The sequence below is a fragment of the Gavialis gangeticus genome, unplaced genomic scaffold (genome assembly GCF_001723915.1).
Source record: "Gavialis gangeticus isolate Ggan-Ray unplaced genomic scaffold, GavGan_comp1, whole genome shotgun sequence".
In the NCBI taxonomy this organism is placed as follows: domain Eukaryota; kingdom Metazoa; phylum Chordata; order Crocodylia; family Gavialidae; genus Gavialis; species Gavialis gangeticus.
The window spans coordinates 107,305,083-107,328,354 of NW_017728992.1; the positions used below are offsets into that span (position 1 = coordinate 107,305,083).

At 40.9% G+C, this 23,272-nt stretch overlaps 1 protein-coding gene across 1 annotated transcript in view; it reads left to right on the forward strand.

Moving 5' to 3' along the window:
- Positions 1 to 23,272, forward strand: part of LOC109304118 (desmoglein-1-like) — a 44,818-nt gene that overhangs the window by 3,596 nt on the left and 17,950 nt on the right. The window contains exons 2-10 of the mRNA XM_019526626.1: positions 6,269 to 6,304; positions 6,877 to 7,005; positions 8,942 to 9,085; positions 9,236 to 9,383; positions 11,542 to 11,702; positions 11,958 to 12,092; positions 13,121 to 13,306; positions 17,606 to 17,865; positions 21,719 to 21,861. Coding sequence (XP_019382171.1) covers positions 6,269 to 6,304; positions 6,877 to 7,005; positions 8,942 to 9,085; positions 9,236 to 9,383; positions 11,542 to 11,702; positions 11,958 to 12,092; positions 13,121 to 13,306; positions 17,606 to 17,865; positions 21,719 to 21,861 — 1,342 coding nt within the window. The remainder of the gene's footprint in view (positions 1 to 6,268; positions 6,305 to 6,876; positions 7,006 to 8,941; positions 9,086 to 9,235; positions 9,384 to 11,541; positions 11,703 to 11,957; positions 12,093 to 13,120; positions 13,307 to 17,605; positions 17,866 to 21,718; positions 21,862 to 23,272) is intronic.

The following is a 23,272-nucleotide window of genomic DNA, read 5'->3' on the forward strand; positions in this document are numbered from 1 at the left end:
TCATTTGGTTGGGTGTAGGTGGAAAAAGGAGGATTCTCTAATTGCACATTAGGGTTGGCAGCCAGCTGATCATTAGTTAACTCATGTTTGTAAATTGCTTTGAAGATTCAAAGTGCTTTATAAATGCTGTGGGCCAAATTCTGTTCCCAGTTACATCAGAATAAAACTGGAATATCTCCAGTGATATTAAGCGTTATTTAAAATTTTCTGTAACCAATGCAGGAGTCAGTCAGTTGTAGTTACAAGTGTACTACAACCATTCAAGACAAACTAACTATAAACATGTTCTCGATCAGTGGTTTTCAACCTTTTTTCATTTGTAGCCCCTAAAAAATTTCCAGTGGAGGAGCGGACCCCTTTAAATTGTAAGTGTGGGTATTCATGTACTTCTGATAGAACAACTGAACATAGTCATCTTTTGTGGACAGCAGGTTGAAAACCACTGTTTTAGATTATTAATAAAGGTTGGATTTTGTCCTCACCTCCCCCATTTTAGTTTAGCAGAATCCTCTTCCCCCACTGTATACTAGCTTTTCTGTGGACTTTGCTTCAAATGGAGAGCTTCATGCTAGGTAACCATCTATGACAGGACAAACCTTTTGATCAGAAAAATTGAGATTCAAGTCTTGAGCCTTTCTGAAAAGCTAGCAGGTTTTCTCTGTTAGTCTATGGCTCCTTACTCCAAAATCCCAATGACATATCCAATACATTCTGACCTTTCAATGGTTCCTTGTACTGGAAATGTGACTGATTATATCAATGGCTGTATAGATAGTACTTATGTAGTTAGTATAAAATAAACCGGATATAAACTTAATATTCATTAATTCAAAATGTACATATAATATCATGAACAACACGAGAACTCTTCACTCAAAAAATGTGAAAGCCTTTTAGGTAAGACATCTCTCATTAGGCACAATGAGAATGAGGGGGTTTCCTGAAAAACACTAGAGAGCAGAAGTGAACACAATGGAACTAAATTTTCAGTTATTGCTACTACAGATTATAGTGGTAGGAAATCCTCTTCTTTGTCCCAAGAATCTGGAAAATTATATTCATAACATTCCCAACCAGTGGGCTCCAAGAACAAAGGAAAAATCTTAAGCATGAAAACTGATATTTCTCACAGCTTTATGTTGTATGGCCACTAGGCTGGGCTAATAAAAATAAAGATTTAATTAATGTTATATCCTTAAAGGATAGTACTTAAGGACTTTTTACTACCACTGTAGTAAGATTGTATCCTTAAACACTTGTAATAACTCATTTTGAATTAAAGTAGTGTAACGAATGAGTTACAATATGGCACCTACTTACATACCATATGATACAGAAAATATACAGCATTCACTAAGGCATATTTAGTCAAAGAGGTGTGTAGTATACCTTTCTGGGCTGACACAGTGGCTTGTATTCCAGAGGGAATTTCACCCTGAGGGAGAGGAGGTAGCGTGGCTGGTAGCACCCTGAGCTAGGTTTCTACATAACTTGCTCAAAGCAAATCACGTAGAAACTCTTCCAGAGAGTGCAGTTTCCAGAAACTTTGATCGCATGGTTAACTAGTGGTGATAAAACTGTTCGTTCCTCCTGGCCTTGTAAAATCTCCAAGAGGAATTGTAAATGGAAAGGCTTATTCTCACACTTGGGAAAACAGCATTGCCATCAAAACAGGCTTATGCCTCTCTGGCAAAATATATGCCTGATTGGTTAGATTGTCTTCTCCTTCTCTTGTGTGGTGGCTAACAACCATGGCTGAACTTGAATTCAGTTCTGTAGCTCAGTGTTTAGACTATACCCTTTAAGCATATTTTTAATTAAAGGCTGACTGTACAGAACGGCCTGCACAGATTTATCCCTTTCTGTAGAACCAGTTCACAGTTGTAATTCATATTTTCATGAGGAATACTTGTCTTGCCTATTTAGGCCCAGATTCTGCCATTCTTATTCACAGTGAATAATGCCTTACTCTGTGAGTAGGCCACTTGATTTCAAGATACATCTGAGCCCACATACAGATAAAACCCAATCGATAATCAGTTGTTCCCTTCATTCACAAATGCATTTTTTCCAACTATTTCAGTCAGTCTAATAAAAGATATCAGATTTATCCAAAGAACCTTGTCTGCTTTAGGTCCATCCTTAATCCTTACTCACTTCGGTACACATTTCCCATACAGGTGGCTACATTCGTTTCTTTTGGACTGTACATAGTCCAGTGTTACTATTTTAGTAGGCAGAGAAAAAATGCTATTCACGAACATCTTTATCACCATTGTAGTGCCACATAAGTCATCTAGGACAACTGCTGGCATAAAATCCAGTTTCTAAAATAATGCAGAGCAAATTAAACTGTAATGACTTACTCTGTAATCAGAACAATGAGAAATGAACTTGGCCACTGAGAATCAGAGAACAAAAACCTCAAATGGTAGACAAGAATGGTGGGGAAAAGAGAAGCTCCACAACTCTCCTTAAGCTGTTCTTATATTTATATTTATTTTCATTGCTGAATGAAAATAAGGCCCTACTCAGGAGACACCAAAATCCTGCAAAACTCCCTCATGTTCTTAGTCCTTTCTTGTATAGGATTAGAGCCTAAGTCCCTAAGTGACAGTCAGGTAATCCTTTGCCCATGTGAATTGTACATTTATTATTATTGCTTATTAATATTGAATTTAATTAAGTTTTAGTTTAAATGTTATCTAAATGCTATTCCTGTGTTTTTATTCTTGTTCTGAGGCAATTACATGTTAGGTCTGATGCTTACCTTAGTTTTTTCTTATACATTGGGTATAAGACCCCAAATCCCACTGAACTTCACTGCAAAATTCAGTGAAGTAAATGGAAAAGGTCCCATAAAATTCCATGGGGCTCCTGCCATTTACTTCACTGAATTGTCCATGAGACACTTAAGGTAATTCTGTAGATGCCTCAATGGAACTTAAGTAGAATTTCATAAGTTTCCCAAAGCAACCCAGCTAGATACTGTCCCACAGTCCACAAAACTCAGTAGCCAGTAGTTAAACTCAGCAGTTTAAGTTCCAGTTGTTCTTGTGCTGTAAACAATAAGGGTTTGTGAGGTACCTGCATTTGGGGTTCTACAGATTATCAGAAGTGATGCAGCTTGATCACCATAGCTCCTAACTACTGCTGTTGTCCTGATTGGTGATTGGGAGACACCCCACTCCTTCAAGGGAGCCAATCCATTGGGCATGTTCTGAGTATACCTAACTCATGGCAACAGCACTGAGTTCAGCTCAGAAATGACAGTGATGGTAACACTGCCAACTTTTCACATTTGCTTTTCAGAACAGTCATCAAGAAAACAGAAGAACTGGTTGCTGGTCCCTGCTTGGCAAAACTATTTATTTTATTTTGCATTAGACTGTGATCAGCTGAGAGCAGAAATAAATTTAGCAGCAGGACCAGAACCTAGGTTTTGCCTCTCCTAGGGAATGCCCTCTTCTCTGGTCTATATTCAAACATCCTCTTTCTGCTGCTCTTCTGACCCCAAGACTTTTCCATGCTTGCATTCAGCAGCCTTTCTTCAACAAGAGGGATGGAAGATGCCTCCACCCAGATTATCTTGTAGTCTTGCAGCCAGAATCATCTTCTGGGAAGCAGTGGTCAGACTGGATCACTTCTGTGCACATGGTAGAGTCTGTATGTAGACAGCTAGGGAACTTTACAGTTCAAAGTAGAGACACCACAAGAACGTGATTTTTTGACTTGTATGAATTATGGACCACCTTGAATCCACTCAAACTGGGGAGTAAAAAGGACCCAATTTTCCATTTCCTGAATGAGTGATCTCACTACTACACTATTATGCAAAAGTTGCAACAAACTCCCTGAAAAGTAGCCTTTCCTTTTACTAAGCTGTTGAGGATAATATTGACTTGCAGACGGACCAGCCCCTGTATGCTTAGCAGCTTTCTGAGTGGCTCAGCACTACTTACTTATAACTTTGATGCAAGAAGGAGCCAACCATGACTTGTTCAACAATGCTCTTAAGAGGTCTCCATTAGTCACAGGTCTCCATTAGTCACAGCCCTTTGTTCATACAAACAGTACGCACTTCCATACTTTAACAAACTAAAATGCAATGTACTGGATGTACTTCCATACCACCACATAAACCTTTTCCTCCAGAAATTAGCCTTCCAAAGTTGGAGTGCTTGTCTTTAAACGGGGAAGCTGATTTTATTGCCCATAATGGAAACGTGGAGACACTATGAGATGGCTGCTGCTAATTTTCCTTTTCTTCCCTCCAGCAGCTGCACCAAAGGAGAGGCACAATCCAGAAGAGCAGATCCAGGGGGAGTGCAACAGTGTAGTTACACTCCCCTTAGATTCCTGCTTCACTGGCAGCAGCATTAGCATTTCTATTCAGGCAGCTCTGAGGGAATCAATTGACTTCATGAGTCATTGTAATATGCCTGATTTCTGGTAATGAATGACTCTTCACCCCACAGGTGTTAATAACCCTCTCTTCTTTTTAATGGTCTTGACATTCTACTTATCAAGCTATCCTTTGTTTGGCAATTGTGCTGCATGTTAGCTACTCCTGATCTCTCTCCTCCTATTTCAGAGCCCTGCAGACTTTTTTTAGATCTTTCCAAAATCCTGGATCTGCCTGTGGATCAGGATGGGCAGCAGCTACAGTTTCGGCTTACTGCTGAGCAACCAAGAGCTACTGACAATTCAGTTGCAAAAGGGTTAAAACTATAGTTTGGTCTGAGAAGGAAAGTGGGATGATTAGACTGTCCCTGTTAGATGCGACCATAACTGGAAAATATTTTTTTCTTCATTCTGCCTTCCCAAAATTAAGTTTTGTGTTTTATTTCAGGGCATATGGGACACAATATAATATAGTGTTATTTTAAAATATTAGGTTGTCATCATTTCCTCATCTTTAAAATAAATGGAGTAGTCATATTTTTAGTATCATGTTTTAAAGAGTTCAGGTCATCAAACAACTCAATTCTGTCATATGTGTGAATGGCTTAAATTGCTGGAGGACTGCTTTTAAGTGTGGAAAACAGATTAGACTTCTATATGTTTTGCAGGTGTTACAGATTTAAAACTGGATTATAGGATTAGAAGGAAGAAAGTTTAGCATATTGGGCAAACCCATCGTGATCTAGCTACTAAACAGCCATATACGCCTCAGGTTTTAGAGGTTGCAAGTCAGTGAAGAACTTGAACTTTGCTACCCATTTTATCAGTGTATCTTTGAGAGAGACAAGGAAAAGAGGAACTTGTGAATTGAACCATCTTCCTCAGTGTCTTCCCCAAACCTATTGCACTACAAACTGGCTTAATCCCATACAGGAAAAGGCAACATGTACTAATATGGACAACAGAAAATAGAGAAAATCGTCTTGACCTTTAATTTACTTTTTCAGGAAGAGTATTTGCATAGAAGCCCCTCTCAGAGGAAGGAATAAACTTGTCGTTTATTTTTTCTTAATCTTCTCTAATGAATGGTTCTGATAACCCCTCTGATGTTCTGATGTAATTTCTTTGGCTTTCTTTCTTTTCCTTTATCCATTATCTTCCACTGGAAATAAACCTAGTGCATTGTTTATAGCATTGAGACAAAATGTCAGGGTACTGAAGATCTTGTTCCATATGAAACTGCATGGAAGGGCCACTTCGTTACAAGTATAGATAGCTGTGATGATGGAAGTGGATGGGGAATGGGTCAGGAAAGATGCAAGTCTTTACAGAAACACCGCACCCTCATTACAAATTGTTCTGGGCGGGTTAGGACAGTGATTGTGAGGGAGAGAGTCCTAGGAACATGCTGGCACAAGAGACTGAGTGCAAAATATGACTTTGGCAATCAGGACTTGTAGTAGAGATGATATCTTTTATTAAGCCAATTTTTGCAAAAAAATATCTTTAATTATAAGTTTTTGGGCACAACACCCTTCATCACGCATTGGAGAAAAGATTGTAAAAGTTCTCCTGGGTAGAAATGAAAGTTCATATTTCATAGGATTTCACAGAGGAGTCAATAGATGGAAAATTTCTCTGGGCAGTCAGTTCATAGCTGGTATGAAGCCTCTCACCTCCTATAAGGATCTGTAATGATTACCTTGAATTACCTTGAAACAAAGACAGAAGCAGGATCTCAAGTTTCAGCAGGTGACAGTTCCTTCCTGCTTGGGAAAATATGACTTTGTCCATTTTTATGAGACATGTCAGAGGAAGATACCAAAACTTGGTATTGTGCTAACTGTATCACTGTTATTTGCAGGTATTCCTGGACATCAGCACAGGGTTTCATGTACAGGTAATATATTTATAAACATACTTCTTAAAGTGCAGATTTTCTGAAAACTGAAAATATAATTACGTTAAAAATGAAATGAACTGAGAGGATTTATGACCTAAAAAGGGGTGGCTAGTCTGTGGCACAAGTGGCAGGGGCATACTCTGTCTGTGGCACCAAGCAGATCAAGGAAAGGACACACAGCACAGTAGCAGTTAGGGCAGGGAGCAGAAAACAGAGCAGCAGATCAGGCAGAGGAAAGGGATAAGAGTTTCACTTGGGGATAACTGGTGGTTCTCCTGTCAGAAAGCTCACTCACCTGAAATAGAGAAAAGACAGAAAAATATTTAAATGTTAACCTGCTGAGGGCGGAGATCTGATCCCTTCCCACCTGAGGAGTCCCCCTGAAGTCAGTGGACTTGTTAGAAGAGTAAGGAATGCCTGCAAGACTATAGCTTTAGAGACTGTAATAAAGACCAAGAATCTGTTGTCTTCCCTACTTTTCACTTAAAAATCCTGTCTGTCTGTATCAGTAGAGTCATAGTGACACTGGAGTGCTAGTCATAGTAACACTGAAACTCATTCTACTTAAGGTGAAAGAAATAAATGAAAATGGTGTGCAAAGATGGAAGACCTTCAGAAGACAAAAACGTGAATGGATCAAATTTGCTGCAGCTTGTAGAGAAGGAGAAGATAATTCAAAAAGGAATCCAATTGCCAAGGTACGTGGTAGGCAAAGTGAAAATGTTGTTTGTTGTTTAGATGGTACTTTAAAAAAAAAGCCTGATGAAGGCTGAATTTGGTAGACATCTACAAACATTGCATAAAAAGGAAAAATGAAGAGGGAAGGCCCTACAGTACTTCTAGCTCTACTGAGAGCCATACCCAATTGTAACCTGGATTGTGATACTCCATAAAGCCCCTAGGTATCCTGTGTATCATAAAGAGGTCTCCTTGAAGCAATTATATATTTTAAAAAGATGTGGCATGTGTCCTGCTTGTGTGGTGTCAAGCATATTTCTTTGTGGCTCACTCTTCCTACTCACTTTGAGAAATCCCTGTGTACAAATGCTGGCATAATGCTAAACTCATACATAGAGAGGAAGAGCTTCCCAGCCTTCCCCCACCTTTGTGCTATCATAGAATTATAGAAAAGAAGGTGTGGAAGGCACTTCAGGGTATATCTAGTTCAACCACCTGCTTGAGATAGGATCCTCTCTATCTAAAAAATCCTTGACAAGTGTTTGCCTAACCTGTTCCTAAACACTTCCAAGAATAGAGATTCCACAACCTGTCTAGGGGATCTGTTCTATGCTTAACCACCTGCAGGGTGAAAAAGATCTTCCCAATATCCAGCCTGAATTTCCCTTGCTGCAGAAACATTGTCCTGTCCCATGCAGCTGCTGAAAATAGTTTATCTCCATTCAGTTTATAAGCACACTCTTAATATTTAAAGACTGTTATCAAATCCCTCTTCATGCTTCTCTTCTCCAGTCTAAATAAACTCAGTTCTTCCAACCTCTGATTGTCAGTCATGTTTCCTAGCTCTCTAATCATTCTCACTGCTCTCTGCTGGACTCTCCAATTTGTTCACATCTTTCTTGAAATTCAGGGACCAAAACTGGACATGGTGTTCCAGCTGAGGCCTCCCTAGTGCTGGATAGATGGGAAGTATCACTTCCCTTGATTTGCAAGTGACATTTCTATTCACTGTTGGCTTTTGTTGCAGCAGGAGCACACTCTTGGCTCATATTCAGCTTCTGGTGCACTGCATGGTGGTGCTTCACCATCCCAGTCTATCATGTCTCCATTGTCCATCATGACTCATGGGGTGGGGTGGGCGGGGACAGAGCACTGCCACCCATTGCCCTGCAGTGCCACTGCTCTGCCTCCAGACCAGTGCAGCCTCCCCACTCCCCCAAGTCTGGCTTCACATGCCAGAGTGGGGGAGGTGAAGGCAGTGCCTCTTCCAGCACCCCATGCCACCGCCACCTCCAAGGAGCAAGGCTGGTGGGAGGAGGGTGGCAGCGAAGCCAGCACACTCCCCCCCACTCCATCGTCTCTGTCCCTGCAGTCACGGCAGCGCTCCATGTCCCAGTGCATCCCCACTGTCCCCCTCTGCCTCCAAGGAGCACCGCTGGCCTCACCCCCCCAGCTCCAGCCCCTCAGTCCCGGTGCTCCGCCGTCTGTGTCTGTCTGTGTAGAGCACTCTGGTTGGTTGTTTCCGTCAGCATTGTGCTTGGCTGCCAAGACAACCAATCAGAGTGCAAATAAAGTGTTATGGACAGACAGACTGACAGACTAAGGCTTTTATTATATTAGAACATATTAGCTGATATTGTCTGTAGCTTAGTGCATATAGAGGCAATGGGCTTAGCCTATAGAAGAATATGTGTTTTACCTTTTTAGTGAATGAATGACAGTCTTAGTCGGTGGCTGACTGAAGACACCGACTTGAAAGTTCTGTACTGCAAAGACCTCTAAATGAGAATGAAGTTGTTATAATGCTGTCTGCAGAACCTTTGAAGAAAGCAGAATTCTTAGAATTATTCTACTTTCTATAAGGGAGAAAAAAAAATCTACTGGTGATCTCAGTGAGCTGAGAGACACGTTTTTCATTTCTTTATTGTCATGTTATTTGTTTATTATATCTTGTAGATCCGTTCAGATTGTGAAGAAAACAATCCAATTATATATAGCATCAGTGGAGACGGAATTCGAGAAAACTTCGTTATTAATCCAAGAACTGGAGAAATTAATATAACGAGAATAGTTGATCGGGAGGTGACTCCAGGATTTCTTGTAAGTGTTGTACAACCAGTTTAGTATGATGTGTTTTACATTCATGTCTTCTGCATGGTAATGGATACAGAGAGGGGGAGCAGTTATTTAATGATTAATTTCTATTTGTCTTTTTATTTGTCAATTATATTTTAAAATATCTTTATGCAGATTCACTGTTTTGCTAAACATGCATTGACTGGCATAGATTTAGAACCGCCTCTTGAACTTCAAGTCAGAATTCTGGATATAAATGACAATCCTCCAATTTTTACACAAAGTGTATTTACAGGATCTATTGAAGAATGCTCTATGGACAGTAAGTAACTACTTTGTATGTATACCATAATCCCTCGCCTACCACATGCCCCTAGATAAGACATACACTCTGCTTTCTAAAGACCAGCAGCCTAAATACAGGTAGTTTTGCTAGGAGGGAGCAACACCCCCCCCCACCCCGCCCTACTCCCTGCACCTGTGAACCCCCTAGCTGCTGGCTGGCTGTAGATTATTGATCCCTCAGCTGCAGGATCTGCCCTAGCAGCAGTCTGAGGGTGTTCCTTCAGCATGTGCAGAGTTACTTTCCCCTAACTTTCACCTAACATATTACTTTGTTAATGGGACACCCATAAGCAGCTTTGGAGGCAGACCCTCCTGTAGACACTTCAACTGAGGGAAACATTGTCCACAGCCAGCCAGCACCTAGGCAATTAACAAAGCAGCCAAAAGTTTACTCCCTTGTGCTGCAAATGCAGCAGAGCCAAGCCCTGGGACACCCTCAACCTGGTATTGGTGCAAAGGTTCCTAAATCAGTAGTATCTTCTGCAGCAGGCAACAGAGAAAGTAACCCTGATGCAGAGGGGCGGTGCAGTGACCATGCAGGGCTCCTATTGTCTACAACCAGTAGTAGTATAACTGAAGTGGGGTAAGGTGAGAGGAGGGGCACCAGACCCAGCTATTGATTTAAAGGGGGTACTGGAATAGTAGCTCCTGGGAAGCCAGTGCCCCAGCAAGGCAGGGTGTACAAAGCTGGCCCCAGCCTTACTCCAAAGACACAGAATAACCAGAGGCAACCCCTACCAACCATAGTTAACTTAACACACACCCCGCAATTTTCAGAAGCTGATTTTTAGAAAAAAAGTGAGAGTGGTACAGTAAAAGGTCCGGGAATGGGGGATACTGGATGACAAAATATGCTGGTTAATTGAGTGGCCCCAGCTGCTGCTTCTCCAGCTGCATCTGGGGCATCCCTCTGCCCCTCCCGTGGCATTGCCACCCCTCCCGCGGGCCCTGCGGGACAGGGAGGCAGGCTGTGCACAGTCCTGCGCAGCCTGTTATGCCCTTGGGCCATGGGGACTCGGCAGTGCTGGCTGCTTTGCCTCGGGCTGTGGGGGCTCGAGGGCACTTTTTCTTACAAGGCAGCATACTGGTTAACAGAGCATACTGGCTTGTAAGGTGCCAGTTACCAGAGAGTTTACTGTGTATGAGAAAATATTGTTTTATTACAATTCGCAATCACCATTGCCACTACCATAGTTAAGATAATTATCTCATCTTTATATTTCTTTATAATGTTCTCTTGGCATTTCTTTTAAAATTGGGAGTGGGGGAGAATACAAAATTGGTTTATTTCCTCTTCCTTTTTGAAGGTCTATATAGATGATTGGGAGGGTGAATATACTTTCCCCCATCTGTCCTGATCATAAACTATACCTTTAAATCACTGGAAATCCAAAGGAAATTTGCCACTCAATTTGAAGCCTTATAAATAAATATAACTTAATTGACAGACTCAGGTATGGAAACAAGTATTACTGTAGATAATACTGGAAAATAAAACAGATACACACAATTCCAGGATGAAACTGTATCTAAACATCTGCAAAGTTAAAGACTATTTTTCAAGAGTTCATGATAAATTATGGATATTTGCTGATACTATGTTAATCTGAACTTGCATAGATATTTAAGCAGTTCTGAATATATATTTGAGATCAAAATACAAATTTTAACATGTAGTGATATAAATATATTTGTGTGGTATATCTCAAACTGTATTATATATAACACATATGTTATCTATTACAAATAGAACAGTACACAGTTTATTGTGAGATCCCATGCTAGCATTTCAAAATACTAGGTTTATAAAGATGCCAACTCTTGTTTAGATAAGTTCAATAATGTGGAAAAGTCACGCATCATTTATAAACATGTTTTTCTCTTTTTAAAAATTCATAGATGTTGCCAGGTTTGCAAAAGCCCTACTTAGAATACCACAACTGTGGAGCATAAAAGATTTGATTATTTTAGGGAAAACAAGCGAGCACATTGTATTCTTCTATTTGTAAATTAAACTAAATATAGGTCCTCACTGATAACATAATTCTTTAATTTTATACTTGAGTTTTTAACACGTACTGTCTTGCTGCATACTGCACATCAGTAACATACAATTCTGATGTTTTAATTTCTAGACACTCTGGTGCTGAAAATAACTGCAACAGATGCAGATGAACCAAATAACTTGAATTCAAAAATTGCCTACAAGATAGAAAGTATGGATTCTTCCGGGTCAATGTTTGTTCTGAACAAATACACTGGAGAAGTTCACCTAGCAAGCATGCTTGATCGAGAGGTAAAACTTTGAGGTGTTAATTCATAAAGAATGTAACTTATGTGTATGTGTGTGGATAAAAGTTGGAGATTAATGTGTTTGTTATAAAGGTGAGAAAAAAGTTTAAAGCCTTATTTTAAAATAGATATAGCATGCATTTTCTGTTATAATTAATATCTGAATTTGTAACAATTTGATACAGCAATCAGTTTCTATTTGATATGGGATTTGTATTGTAAATACCTTAAAATATGTGTGTTGTTCTTTCTAATTTAGCAACAGTCAAGTTACAGTCTTGTTGTGAGAGCCTCTGACCGGGATGGAGCTGCAGATGGAATTTCATCCTCTGCTAGTTGTATTGTGAAAGTTCTTGATGTAAATGACAATTTCCCAACTATTGCACAAAGCTCAGTAAGTTATTCCTATCACAAGAAACATCACTAGTGTGTGTGTGTGTGTGTGTGTGTGTGTGTGTGTGTGTGTGTATGTGTATGTATGTATGTAACAAACATCACACAGGCGGTAGATCCCGTATTGATGTTGGTAAGCATTTATTTCCATGAACTGTCTCACTGGGAAATGCTTTAATTTTTGTCAGCAAGTGGTCACCAACATGGGGAACTGTTCCAACATCTGATCCTTGGCCCATGTACACAATTCTGATGACAAATTCATAGGTCCTTTTTGTATTCCATGAAATCCCTACTCATTTTTCACACTAGCCACTTAGAAGTGGGGCCACTCGTATGGTTGAGGGCCTCCGTGGCCAGCCCTATGAAGAGAGGCTGAGGGACCTGAATCTCTTCAGTCTCTGCAAGAGGAGACTTGTGGCTGCCTACAACCTTATCAGGGGCCACCAGCAGGGACTTGGGGAAAGTGTGTTCACCAGGGCCCCCCTTGGAGTCACCAGGAACAATGACCACAAGCTGAGGGAGGATACTTTAGGTTAGATATTAGGAAGAACTACTTCACGGTAAGGGTGGCCAGAGCCTGGAATAGGCTGGCCAGAGAGGTGGTGCTCTCACCTTCCCTGGAAATCTTCAAAAGGAGACTGGATAGGCACCTGGCTGGGGTCTTATGACCCCTCCCACCCCCAGTGCTCCTTCCTGCCCATGGCAGGGGTTTGGACTCGATGATCTGTCTAGGTCCCTTCCCACTCATTGATTCTATGATTCTAAGTTAGACAGCCCTGTTTTACATAATCCTTATTCAAAGAAAATATCTATCCACTTTTCCTCAGATGATTTCACAAGCACATAATAGGATGTATGAATGTGTGTCAATGTCCCATATGCAGCATGCGGTATTTTTGAATTAGTGTTGATTATGACAAAAATGTCCTTCAAAAATAAATGCACTGTCACTTCACTGTAATCATATTTTCTTCATAATAAGATGCCTTGACTGCTTGTTAATACAGTGTGTATCTGTTGTTCTAGTATTCAGCACAAATTTCAGAAAATTCACTTAGTTCAGAACTGTTACGGATACAAGCTTTAGATGCCGATGAAGAATTTTCAGACAATTGGTTGGCAGAATTTTACTTTTTATCTGGCAATGAAGACAACTGCTTTGAAATAGTTACAGATCGAGCAACAAATCAGGGAATTCTGAGAGTTATTAAGGTAAGAATGCACAAATATTATAATTCACTCATTAAAAAATAGACATTTCTCTAACATTAAGAGCCAGATCCTACTTCCATTTTTGCTGTTTTGGAAAGGGGGTAGAAGCCTTTTTTCTGCTTCACCTGCACAGATGACATCTAGAAACCCACACTCATCTTGCATTCTTTGAGCATAGGGTGCAAGAGTATCACACCCTGCTGGTACACCTGGACATTTCCCAAAAGACCCTGGGTGCGGAAGCAGTTATGATCTTTTCCACACTGACTAGCAGTCCTTCCTAAAGAGGGTATGTTTTGTACCTCCATTAAAAGCCCTCTTACCAGGATAGACCCTAGTATGTCATTGTCTGGGTTAAGGTCTATATACAGACATTTTGTTTCTACCAGGAGAATTGCTGCTCTCCCAGTGGAAACCATGAATTTAAGATGTTCCAGTATTTTCTTCTGGACCAAAAATATCTGTTCCAGGAGAAAAATAACCTGACTACAACCAGGTACAAGTTGCTCCTGGGAGAATGAAGGTCTACCTACTTTCCTGCAGCTCTATGTCTCCCAGGGACCAGGAGGAGTGGAGCTGCAGGGAGAAGCTGTCAGGCTTGCCAGAGACCAGGTTGAGTCCACTGCTCCAGTCCCTCTGGGAATGGGAGGACTGAAACAGCCCATGCTTTCTTCAGACCGGGATCACCACAGTATTGGGAAGGTGCAAGAAGCCAAAGAGGGGCCAGTTGCAGACAGAAAGTCTATACAGTTCCCTCTACCAAAATCATTTCTAGCTCTAGAAAACTTCCACCACTTGAAATGAATGTTTGTATGTGGCCAAGGATAACTTTACTCCCTTGATCCACTAGGGCCAAAATATCCTTAAGAGTAAAAAGTGAAAGTGAATTCTAATTTGTTTATCTCTCACCTTTTTTCAACCTTTATAAAGTAACTTTAACTTTTATTAGCCAAGAATGTAGATTTCTGTCTTGTGGTTCTGTTTTTATACTGGTGCAACATGAAGGTTTGCATCGTGACACAAGCTATAGTTGAGCTTGTTTTATTTGCAAGGTTTTTTGCTTTTTTTACTATTGGACTCAGAATAGAGTGCATTTATTTGAGGGGCTGTACTGCTAAGATCAGGGTTTTGGTGTGGGTGTTTTGGTATTTTGCATTTGCTACAATTTGACTTTTTAATGCTTGCTGGGTAAGTTGTTTTATTTTGGCAAGCTTATTTTTTACAAGTTTAATATTTATTTGGTTGAGTGTTGCTCTTGCTGTTTTTAGTGTTCTTAGAACGGTGGATGCATTTTGTTGGAATTTGCGATGCGAGCTTGAGTCTTTTTGCTAAGCAGAGAGAGCTCCCAGCAGGAGCATTGGTACACCCCAGTCAAAATCCTAAGCCTTGGCTGCAGCCGACACCCAATGCCTCTGAGGGAAGATTAAAAACACCCTGACACATGTAGCAGAATGGAGGTGGGGGCAACCAGCAAAGCCCAGAAGCATGGGGAATACCCATACATCTTACTGAACACCTCCAGTGATGGAGAATCCACAACTTTCCTAAGTAGTCTATTCTGGATATCCAATCTCAACTTACTTTGCTGCAACTTCAGGCCATTGTTCCACATCCTCCTCTTTTCAGCAAGAGAGAAAAAGATGCTTTCCCTCTTCTTTAATGACAGGCCATCAAGTATTTGAAGATTGCTAGCATGTCACCTCTTAAGCACCTTTTCTACAAGCTGATTATGCCTAGCTCCTTCAGCCTCTCCTCATATGATTTGCCTTCCAAGTTCTTGATCATCTCTGTTGCCCACTTTTGGACCCGTCTAGCTTTTCCATGTCCTTTTTTAAATGTGGAGCCCAGAACTGCACACAGTACTCCAGATGAAGTCTAACCAGTGCTGAATAGGTTGGCATGTCCACAGTTTCCTTGGCCCTTCTTTTCTGGCCAACATACTTATATAACCTTTTCTTGTTGTCTTGCAACTAATGCTTCCCAAAACCATATTCACCTTTTGTATGGCTGCATAACACTGTGTCTGTGATCTACCAAGACTCCTAATTCCTTTTCCCATTGTGCTGCCATCCACCGAGGTGTCACCCATCTTATATTTGTGTTTCTGCGGTGTAGCACTTTTCCTTTGTCCACATTAAACTTCAATCCTGTTAGCTCTAGCCCAGCTTTCCATTCTATCACAATCCTTCTAAATTGTGATTGCATCCTTCATGTTTGCAATCGTTCCCAGTTTTGTGTCATCTGCAGACTTGCTCCAGAAGCTGTCTATGTCAGCATTCAAATAGTTAATAATAACCCTGAACAATACCATGTCCTGGACTAACCCCCTGTAGGACTCCACTTGAAACCTCCCACCATTTTGACATGGACCTGTTAAAAATTGCTCTTTCCTTATAACTATTGAGTCAATTATCTCTCCACTTTGTAGTAGTTTAATCTAGCCTATCTTTCTCCAGCTTGTTTACAGGAAGGTCATGTGGGACTTTTCAAAAGCCTTGCTGAGGTCCACTATATCCACAGCATTCCCTTCATCTGTCCAAGTAGTTACTTTGTCAAAGGAGATCAAGCTTGTTTGACACAATTTATTTTTCATAAATCCATCCTTGTGATCAGCCTTTCATCCTCCAGAGCCTTGCAAATGGCCGTCCTTAGGATATGCTCCAGTTAACTTTCCAGGTATTGAAGTGAAGTTTCCCAGGTCCTCCTTTTTGCCTTTTTTTTAAAGAGAGGCACTACACTGGCCCTTCTCAAGTCCTCTGGTACCTGGCTTATCTCCCACAACTTCATGAAGATCATTGCCAAGGATTCTGAGATCTCTTCCATCAATACCTTGGGATGAAGTACATCTGGCCCTGCTGACTTGAATTCATTCAGACTCAATAAAAGCTCCCTGACAATCTCTTTTGTTATCTCCTCCTTCAGTTTGCCTCTTCCTTACCTAGATAATCCTTATTAGGTGTCTGGCTGAAGTTTAATTTTGTTTGTGAAGACTGAAGCAAAATAGCTACCAAGTAGCTCTGCCTTCTTTGCAACTTCAGTTAGGAGTTCCCCTGGCTTGTTAACAGAGGACCCACAGCTTTCTTGCTCCTTTTCTGGCCAGCATACTTATAGAACATCTTCTTGTTGTCCTTAAGACCCTTTGCCAGGTGCAGCTCATTCTTTATCTTTACCTTCCTGATTTTGTTCCTGAAGGTGCTTGATATTTGCCGGTGCATGTCCTTCATGATCTGCTCATTCTTCCATTGCCTATATGCTTCCCTTTTGCATTTGAGGCATCCTAGAAGCAGCCTGGGCAGCCGCATTGGTCTCTTGCCATTCTTCATGGGCTTCCATCATGTCAGGACAGTTTCTTGTTGGACTTCCAATACTGTACCACTTAGAAGCTCCCAGCCCTCCTGAACATCTTTATCCTTCAATCTGTCCACCCATAACACCATGTCTATTAACTTTTGAATCAAATGAAATCCACATTTTTTAAATATAGCATCCTGATGTTGCTGACCTCAATGCTTTCCCTGTCCCAGTATCTGGAATTCTATTGTATTATGATCACTTCCTCCAAAATTACCCTTCACCTCAACCAATTCATCCCTGTTAGTCAGGACAAGATTTAAGATCGATGATCCCCTAATTGTATCCTCCACCTCTGGAACAGAAAGTTGTCCTCCACATAAGTTAGGAACTGGCTTAAATAAAAGCATGAATATTTTAAAATAATATTTCTATAATTTGTTGTTAGATATAGTTTAGTAAATTGAAAAAGAAAGCAAACATTAACTGAAATAGTGTTATAATCTTGTAACTAGGGCCTAGTGCCTTTATGTGACTAGAGTTACATCATCCTCAGCTTTGAGGCACTGCAAACCACATGTGTGCACTCATCTGGATGCACTCCAAGTGTCCAGGAGTTTTGTATGGCCAATGGGCTTCAGCTCCTCCTGCACAGTCATGGAGCTGAAGTATATTGGGTGGCTGCATGGCCAAACAGGCTGGCTATTTGTGTTATGACCTCAGAGACAGGGGATATGCCTACCCTGCTGGGTTCCAAAAGTTCACTAGCAGCTTTATTCTTGTGCAACTTGAATTTGGCAAAACAGGCATATCCTACTCTCCAGCCTTACTTTTACTGGTTTTCCCTGAAGCAGACCCTTTCACAAATCAGCCAAGCCTGACTCTCAAGATACCTTCCCAGCTACAGTTGCATACAGACATATAGATATACATATACACCAATGAATGCATAAAATAAGAATGTGTGGATTTGACTTCGTTCCTGTTTCATTGTTTCTTACATTTTAGGAACTGAATTATGAACACTTGTCAACTCGCCCACTGAGTATTGCTGTTAGAAATGTAAATGCATTCCACAAATCTGTAGCTACTTCTTACAAACCTGCTGGAGTTCTCTGTGTTATTGAAGTGCAAAATGAGGTTGAGGGGGCAAGATTTTATCCGTCAGAAATGACCTGTCCTGTATCAGGAAGCATATCAGCTAATCAGGTTTTGGGAATATATTCAGCCACAGATGAAGACACTGGACAAATTGCCACAAATATCAGGTGAGGCTGTCTTTACTTTTTTTGGGCCTTTCTGTAGTAATCATCCTGAATACTGGTGAGAGCATCTGAGAACTCAGTGCAAAAGGGCTGAAAAAGAAGCCTCTCCTCCAAACACGGAACTAGTTAACACAGTTGCTGCAGCATCTCCCATGTTGCTTGTGTAATGTGTTGCTACTAGGCCTGTGCGAGTCGGCAGTGATCTGATCCAGCTTCAGATCCAGCCGCTTTGGATGGCAGTGATCCGATCTGGAGCTCCAGACTGGGTTTCTGCCTCAGTCTGGCCAAAGCAGCTCCGAAGCTTCAGAACCACCTTGGAGATCCGGCCGTAGGGTATAATGGGGAATCAATGAAATATCTGTAACTCTTGTTTTTTGTCTGATTTGGATGAATCTTGCAGGAATGGTAGCCTGTGCTGTGTGCATGAAATCTGCCAAGTTTCAAAAAGATCAGTGTAGGGGTTTGGAGGGAACTGCACCCCGAGCTGCGGACAAGCAAAACTCTGCCATGGGTGACATTGTGTGTGTTAAGGCACAGCAGGGTGACAGCTGCAGGGATGGTAGCCCCTGCTGTGACACCTGCCAGCTGTTGAGGAGATCGGTGCAGGGGGGTTCTGGGGCCCTGCACCCCTAGCTGCTGACAGGCAAAACTCGTGCCAAGACTGTGTCTGTCCTGGGGCAGTTGATTGTCTGTATTGATTCTTTCCTCTCCTTAGCCTGGTTTTGTAGGTGCTAATTGATGCTCATTAAGTCATTATGTAGTAGCTAGGTCCTGTGTATTGAGCTGGTCCCTGGGTCCCTGGTCCCTGGTCCCTGAGTGAATCATGATTGATTGACTGGTAACTGGGAACACAGCAGCTTATCAGCCAGGTGTCTCCCCTCCCCGCCCCAAGACGGACAGGGGTCAGTCCCACAGCACCCATGGCATGAGTTTTGTCTGTCAGCAGCTTGAGGAGCAGTTTGCCCCAAACCCCTGCACCAATCTTCTTGAAACTTGGCAGGCTTTGTGGCCTCAGCAAGAGCTATCACCACTGCAGTTTTGACGCCCCCCTGTGTTGTAACACATAGACGTGACAGGAGTTTTGCTTTCAACAATTTGAGGTACAGTTGTCCCAAAACCTCTACACCGATCTTCGTGAAATTTAGCAGGCTTTGTGGCCGCAGTAAGAGTTACCATCCCTGCAGTTTTCACCCTGCTGTGTTGTAACGCCTAGATGTGACAGGAGTTTTGCTTTCAAGAATGTGGGGTGCCGTTTCCCCCAAGCCCCCACACTGATCTTCTTGAAACTTGGCAGGCTTTATCCTCTCTTCAGAGTCTACCATCCCAGAAAATTTCATCCAAATAGGACAAAAAACAGCAAAGTTATAGATATTTTACTGTTTCCCCATTATACCCTACGGCCTGATCTCTGATGCGGCTCCGAAGCGCTTCGGGAAGCCGAACGAGGCAGCACTTCGCCCCGGACGTGCTGCTTCCCTCCCCAAAGCGTCCGAAGTGTCTTCTGATCCGAAGCTCTGTCTGAAGCCTCACACAGCCCTATTTGCTACTACTGCTGTTGCTCTTTTGGTGGTAGCAAAGACCCAGCTATTTAGACTGTTCGTGTTTACTTGTGATTTCAGTACACTACCCCCAAACTGTTCTCAGTCTCATGTGCATGAGACGGGAAATAGTTTCCAGTAGTTTATAACTCAGTTACACCAGAATGGAATGTCATTGGGCAAGGTTTCTTTTCTCTAGGGACCTTTCACATTTGTAATGAACCTAAACAATGGATTTGTTAAAACTGGTAAAATAACACCAAAAAGCAACGTGTTTTATAATGGGGAGTGTTAAGTAACCTATGTATGAAGTTATAGCCACCTCAAATTGTAATAAAAAAAAATAGCTCTAAATCTATTCTAACTTAAAACAACGGGTATTTTATAATTGATTAAAGTGTGCATTATTGGTTCCTTAATGCACATGAATCTTTATAGATAAATGTACACTTGCATAATAGGAACAGACAGAGTTTGGAAATATTTTGTTATACAGGCAACAATATGCAAAGCCAAACATCTGTATGATCTTGTGTCATACAGCTATGGTCTGGCTCAATGGATATCAGTCGTAACCCATATTAGTAAGGGTTCTCAGGGACAGGCCTCCTTTTAGTATTACATCACATAACTGTAGCAGTAGTCTAGATTTGGAGCAAATAGAGCCAAATCCTTCTATCCTTAGACTGTATTCATGAAATGCTTTTGATGCCAATGGTTTTTTTGCCTGAATAAAGACTCCAAACTCTGGCATTTAATGTCCAAAATACTCTACCATCCTATCTGATATGTGCCTAATTTGCTTAGTTAAAACTTTCTTTAAAAATATTTTTAAAATATGGTTATTTATATGCCTTTGTAGAGTTGGACCCTGTGCATAGTAGCTGCATGGGTATCTAGTTGGTGTGTTGACCCAGTCTAGAACGTGCAGTTATTCATGCAGCCTATATGAGACATAAATCACTGCCAGTCCCAATGTTTTGCCTTTTGCTTACATTTTGGCCAACAATTATTTGCATATTGGTTAAGAGCATAAACATCTTAAATACAGAGCGTTTTTCAGTTCATCAGTCTACTTTGTCATGTAGTTCTAACTGCCTAACAATTGATGCCAGAAATGATGGAGGGAAAGCTGGTCTCAGAGAGCTGCTATTTAGAACCTAAAATAGATGTGGGCTAGTTAATATCATGGTGGCTATTTCCTTTCATTTTCAAGACTCCTAATAGTAGCTATGAAACAGACTAGTTACTATTAGATTCCATGCTTCTGAATGTAACTGGTGGGAGCAAGAGTGGGAGTGTTCTTCCCACTAGCATAGTGTTAACTTAACATTTGTAGCCATTGTCACGTTGGGCCCTTTGCACGTGTTAAATGTATATCATAGCAAGCATTACTATGACCCTAGAAATTTTCTGAGCAGTCACAAATTAATGCTTACTATGATTGAAATATAACGTACCTGGGAAGTGAACACCTCTGGAAGCTGCCACGGATGACTCCAGTGGGAGTGACAAACAGCACCACAGGGAAGCCAGTTCAAAGCTCCAGCATGCTGTGCTTTGCTGGAGGCCTGTCATTCTTCAGCCAGCCAGGTACTCAGGCCTAGTTGGACCCAGTCAGGCAAGCCTTGAGCTTGAGCAAATCCTTACGGCTAAAATCGGCTAGTTCACCTTTGGATAGTAGTCTGAACTATTCAAGGTTTTGAAAGTAAGAGGAGCTAGATAATTTGGGATGTTAATATCACAGCACTGATAGTGCTATTTATTGAAATAGCGCTGATGGTTTATATTAAGTTTGGATAAGTACTTGCCCTGGGTGAATATATAGGCTTTCCTCAGCCCAGTAGCTGTGTATGAAAAAGAGTCCACTGAATATAAAAGCACCTCAAAATGACAAGTATTATTAAAACCATAACAAACTATGTAATGTTAGAGTTTGTCAGGAATTCCAGAGAAAGAGCATATGGGTTCTGTTGTTCAGATTTAAATTGTCACTGGATCCTCTGAATGGCTGAATATCCTAACTATATTTGAAAAAGGAAAGACAATATATAGATTATGATGCTGTGTATTTTTAAGGTCCAACAAATGTTATCATGTCACTGTTAAGATACTTTTTTGTATTTCTGTGTTTATCCTACATGTTAAATTTTACTATAGATTAAACTGATAATGAAAAATGTTAATAAAAACTAAGTTGGGGATGTATCATTATGTGTTTCTCCAGTAAAGCTTGTAAAATTATGCTAATATATACAAGCTGAGTATCTGGCTCTGTATTTAACATAATTCTGAAAATGTCTGTAAATCGTAAACAGGTATATGATGGGACATGATACAGCAAATCTATTTTGGATCGACTCACGCACTGGAAAACTCATTGTGAAAAAAGCAGTTAATCAGCAGTCAACTTTTTTTACCAAGGGGGAATACAAAGCAGAAGTTCTGGCTATTACTATAGGTAAGAAAATGCGGGGGGGAGCATTAGAATTTCATTTGGTTCAAGGAACTTCCCACTCCAGTATTTGAGTACTCATAATGTATCATGCTAAACATGCTTTCTGAACAAAACATGTAAGATATAACTGTTATTCCATGGGAAAAAAATGTGTTTTTTTTTCACTTAAAACTTAAAATCCAAAATGTCTTGCCTGAAGAGTAAAATATTTCTGCCCAAAATAGAAGGTGCATTTCATTCCTCCAGTCACCATTCTCTTTGGGTGGGATCTCCAGCTGAACTAACTGTCCACAATATATTGCAGTCTTCCCCTCCTGAGAAGAAGAAGCTGTATATCTTCAAGTCAGCCACTCTTATGAAGCTGTGGTGGAAGCCATAGCTGGGAGGTCCCAAATGATTGAGAAAAGAGATACAGGAAGCAAATAATTTTCCTAAAGCGCTACAATTCTTATTATGAGTCAAAAAAATTGAGATTTAAGCTGAAATATTTTAATGGAAATAGTAAATGTTCGGTGAGCAGATATTTTTCATGAAAAAATTTTATTCAGTTGAAAAACTAGCTTTTCCCCCTATCAGGGGTTAGTACTGGGACCAGTGCTGACAATCAGCTAGTTGTTGATCAGGCAGCCCTGGATCCAGTTCCAAACCTGGGTCTGTCCAAGGATGGGGCTGACAATCAGGTCCCAGCAAGCCTCCTAAGACTTACCATTGTCTGAAATATAAAGAGCCTTGCCCTGTAGCCCTACAGCAAACCTGCAAGGTTCCAGCAAGCCAATGTCCTGCTGCCAGCAATTAGCAATTGTCAGCATCAGGAGCAAGGTAGACCCCCACCAGGTTCCAAACCAGGATCTGCCCAGGTCTGGATGCTGGCAATTAACTAATTGCCAGAACTGACAAGATGAAGCATGCTACATGTCAGTTTATGGTGCCATATAAACCAGCCACAAAGGTGTTTCATATTTTTTGTTGAGTATTTTTGTGTCTGGTTTGCTATTCTCCCCCCATCTTTCTCTACCCCCTTTACCCTCTTGTCTTTTATACTTAAATTTTTCTGTCATTCTTACACTCTGCTTTCTGCACATCCTTTTTCACAGCGCAGATAAAGTGAAGTTGAGTTCATGAAAGTTTGTGTTCTCTATGGACATTTTATCTAGTTAGCATATAAAGATGCATCTCTACTTTTCCTTTTGCCATTTTATGGCACCATGCATTCAGTGAATATGTGCCACTGTTACTGTTTATGGAGCAATTCAGAAGTTAATTATGTCATAACTGTAATGTGTGCCAGGGGCCAGAGAATCAAAGGAACGGGACTAAGGGCATTCCCAAAGAATAGTTTGCCCCTACATCTAAATGTTTTTTTTTTCCTTTTTTTTTGAAGTTGCTTCTATGGGTGTATTTTACTGGTATAGTA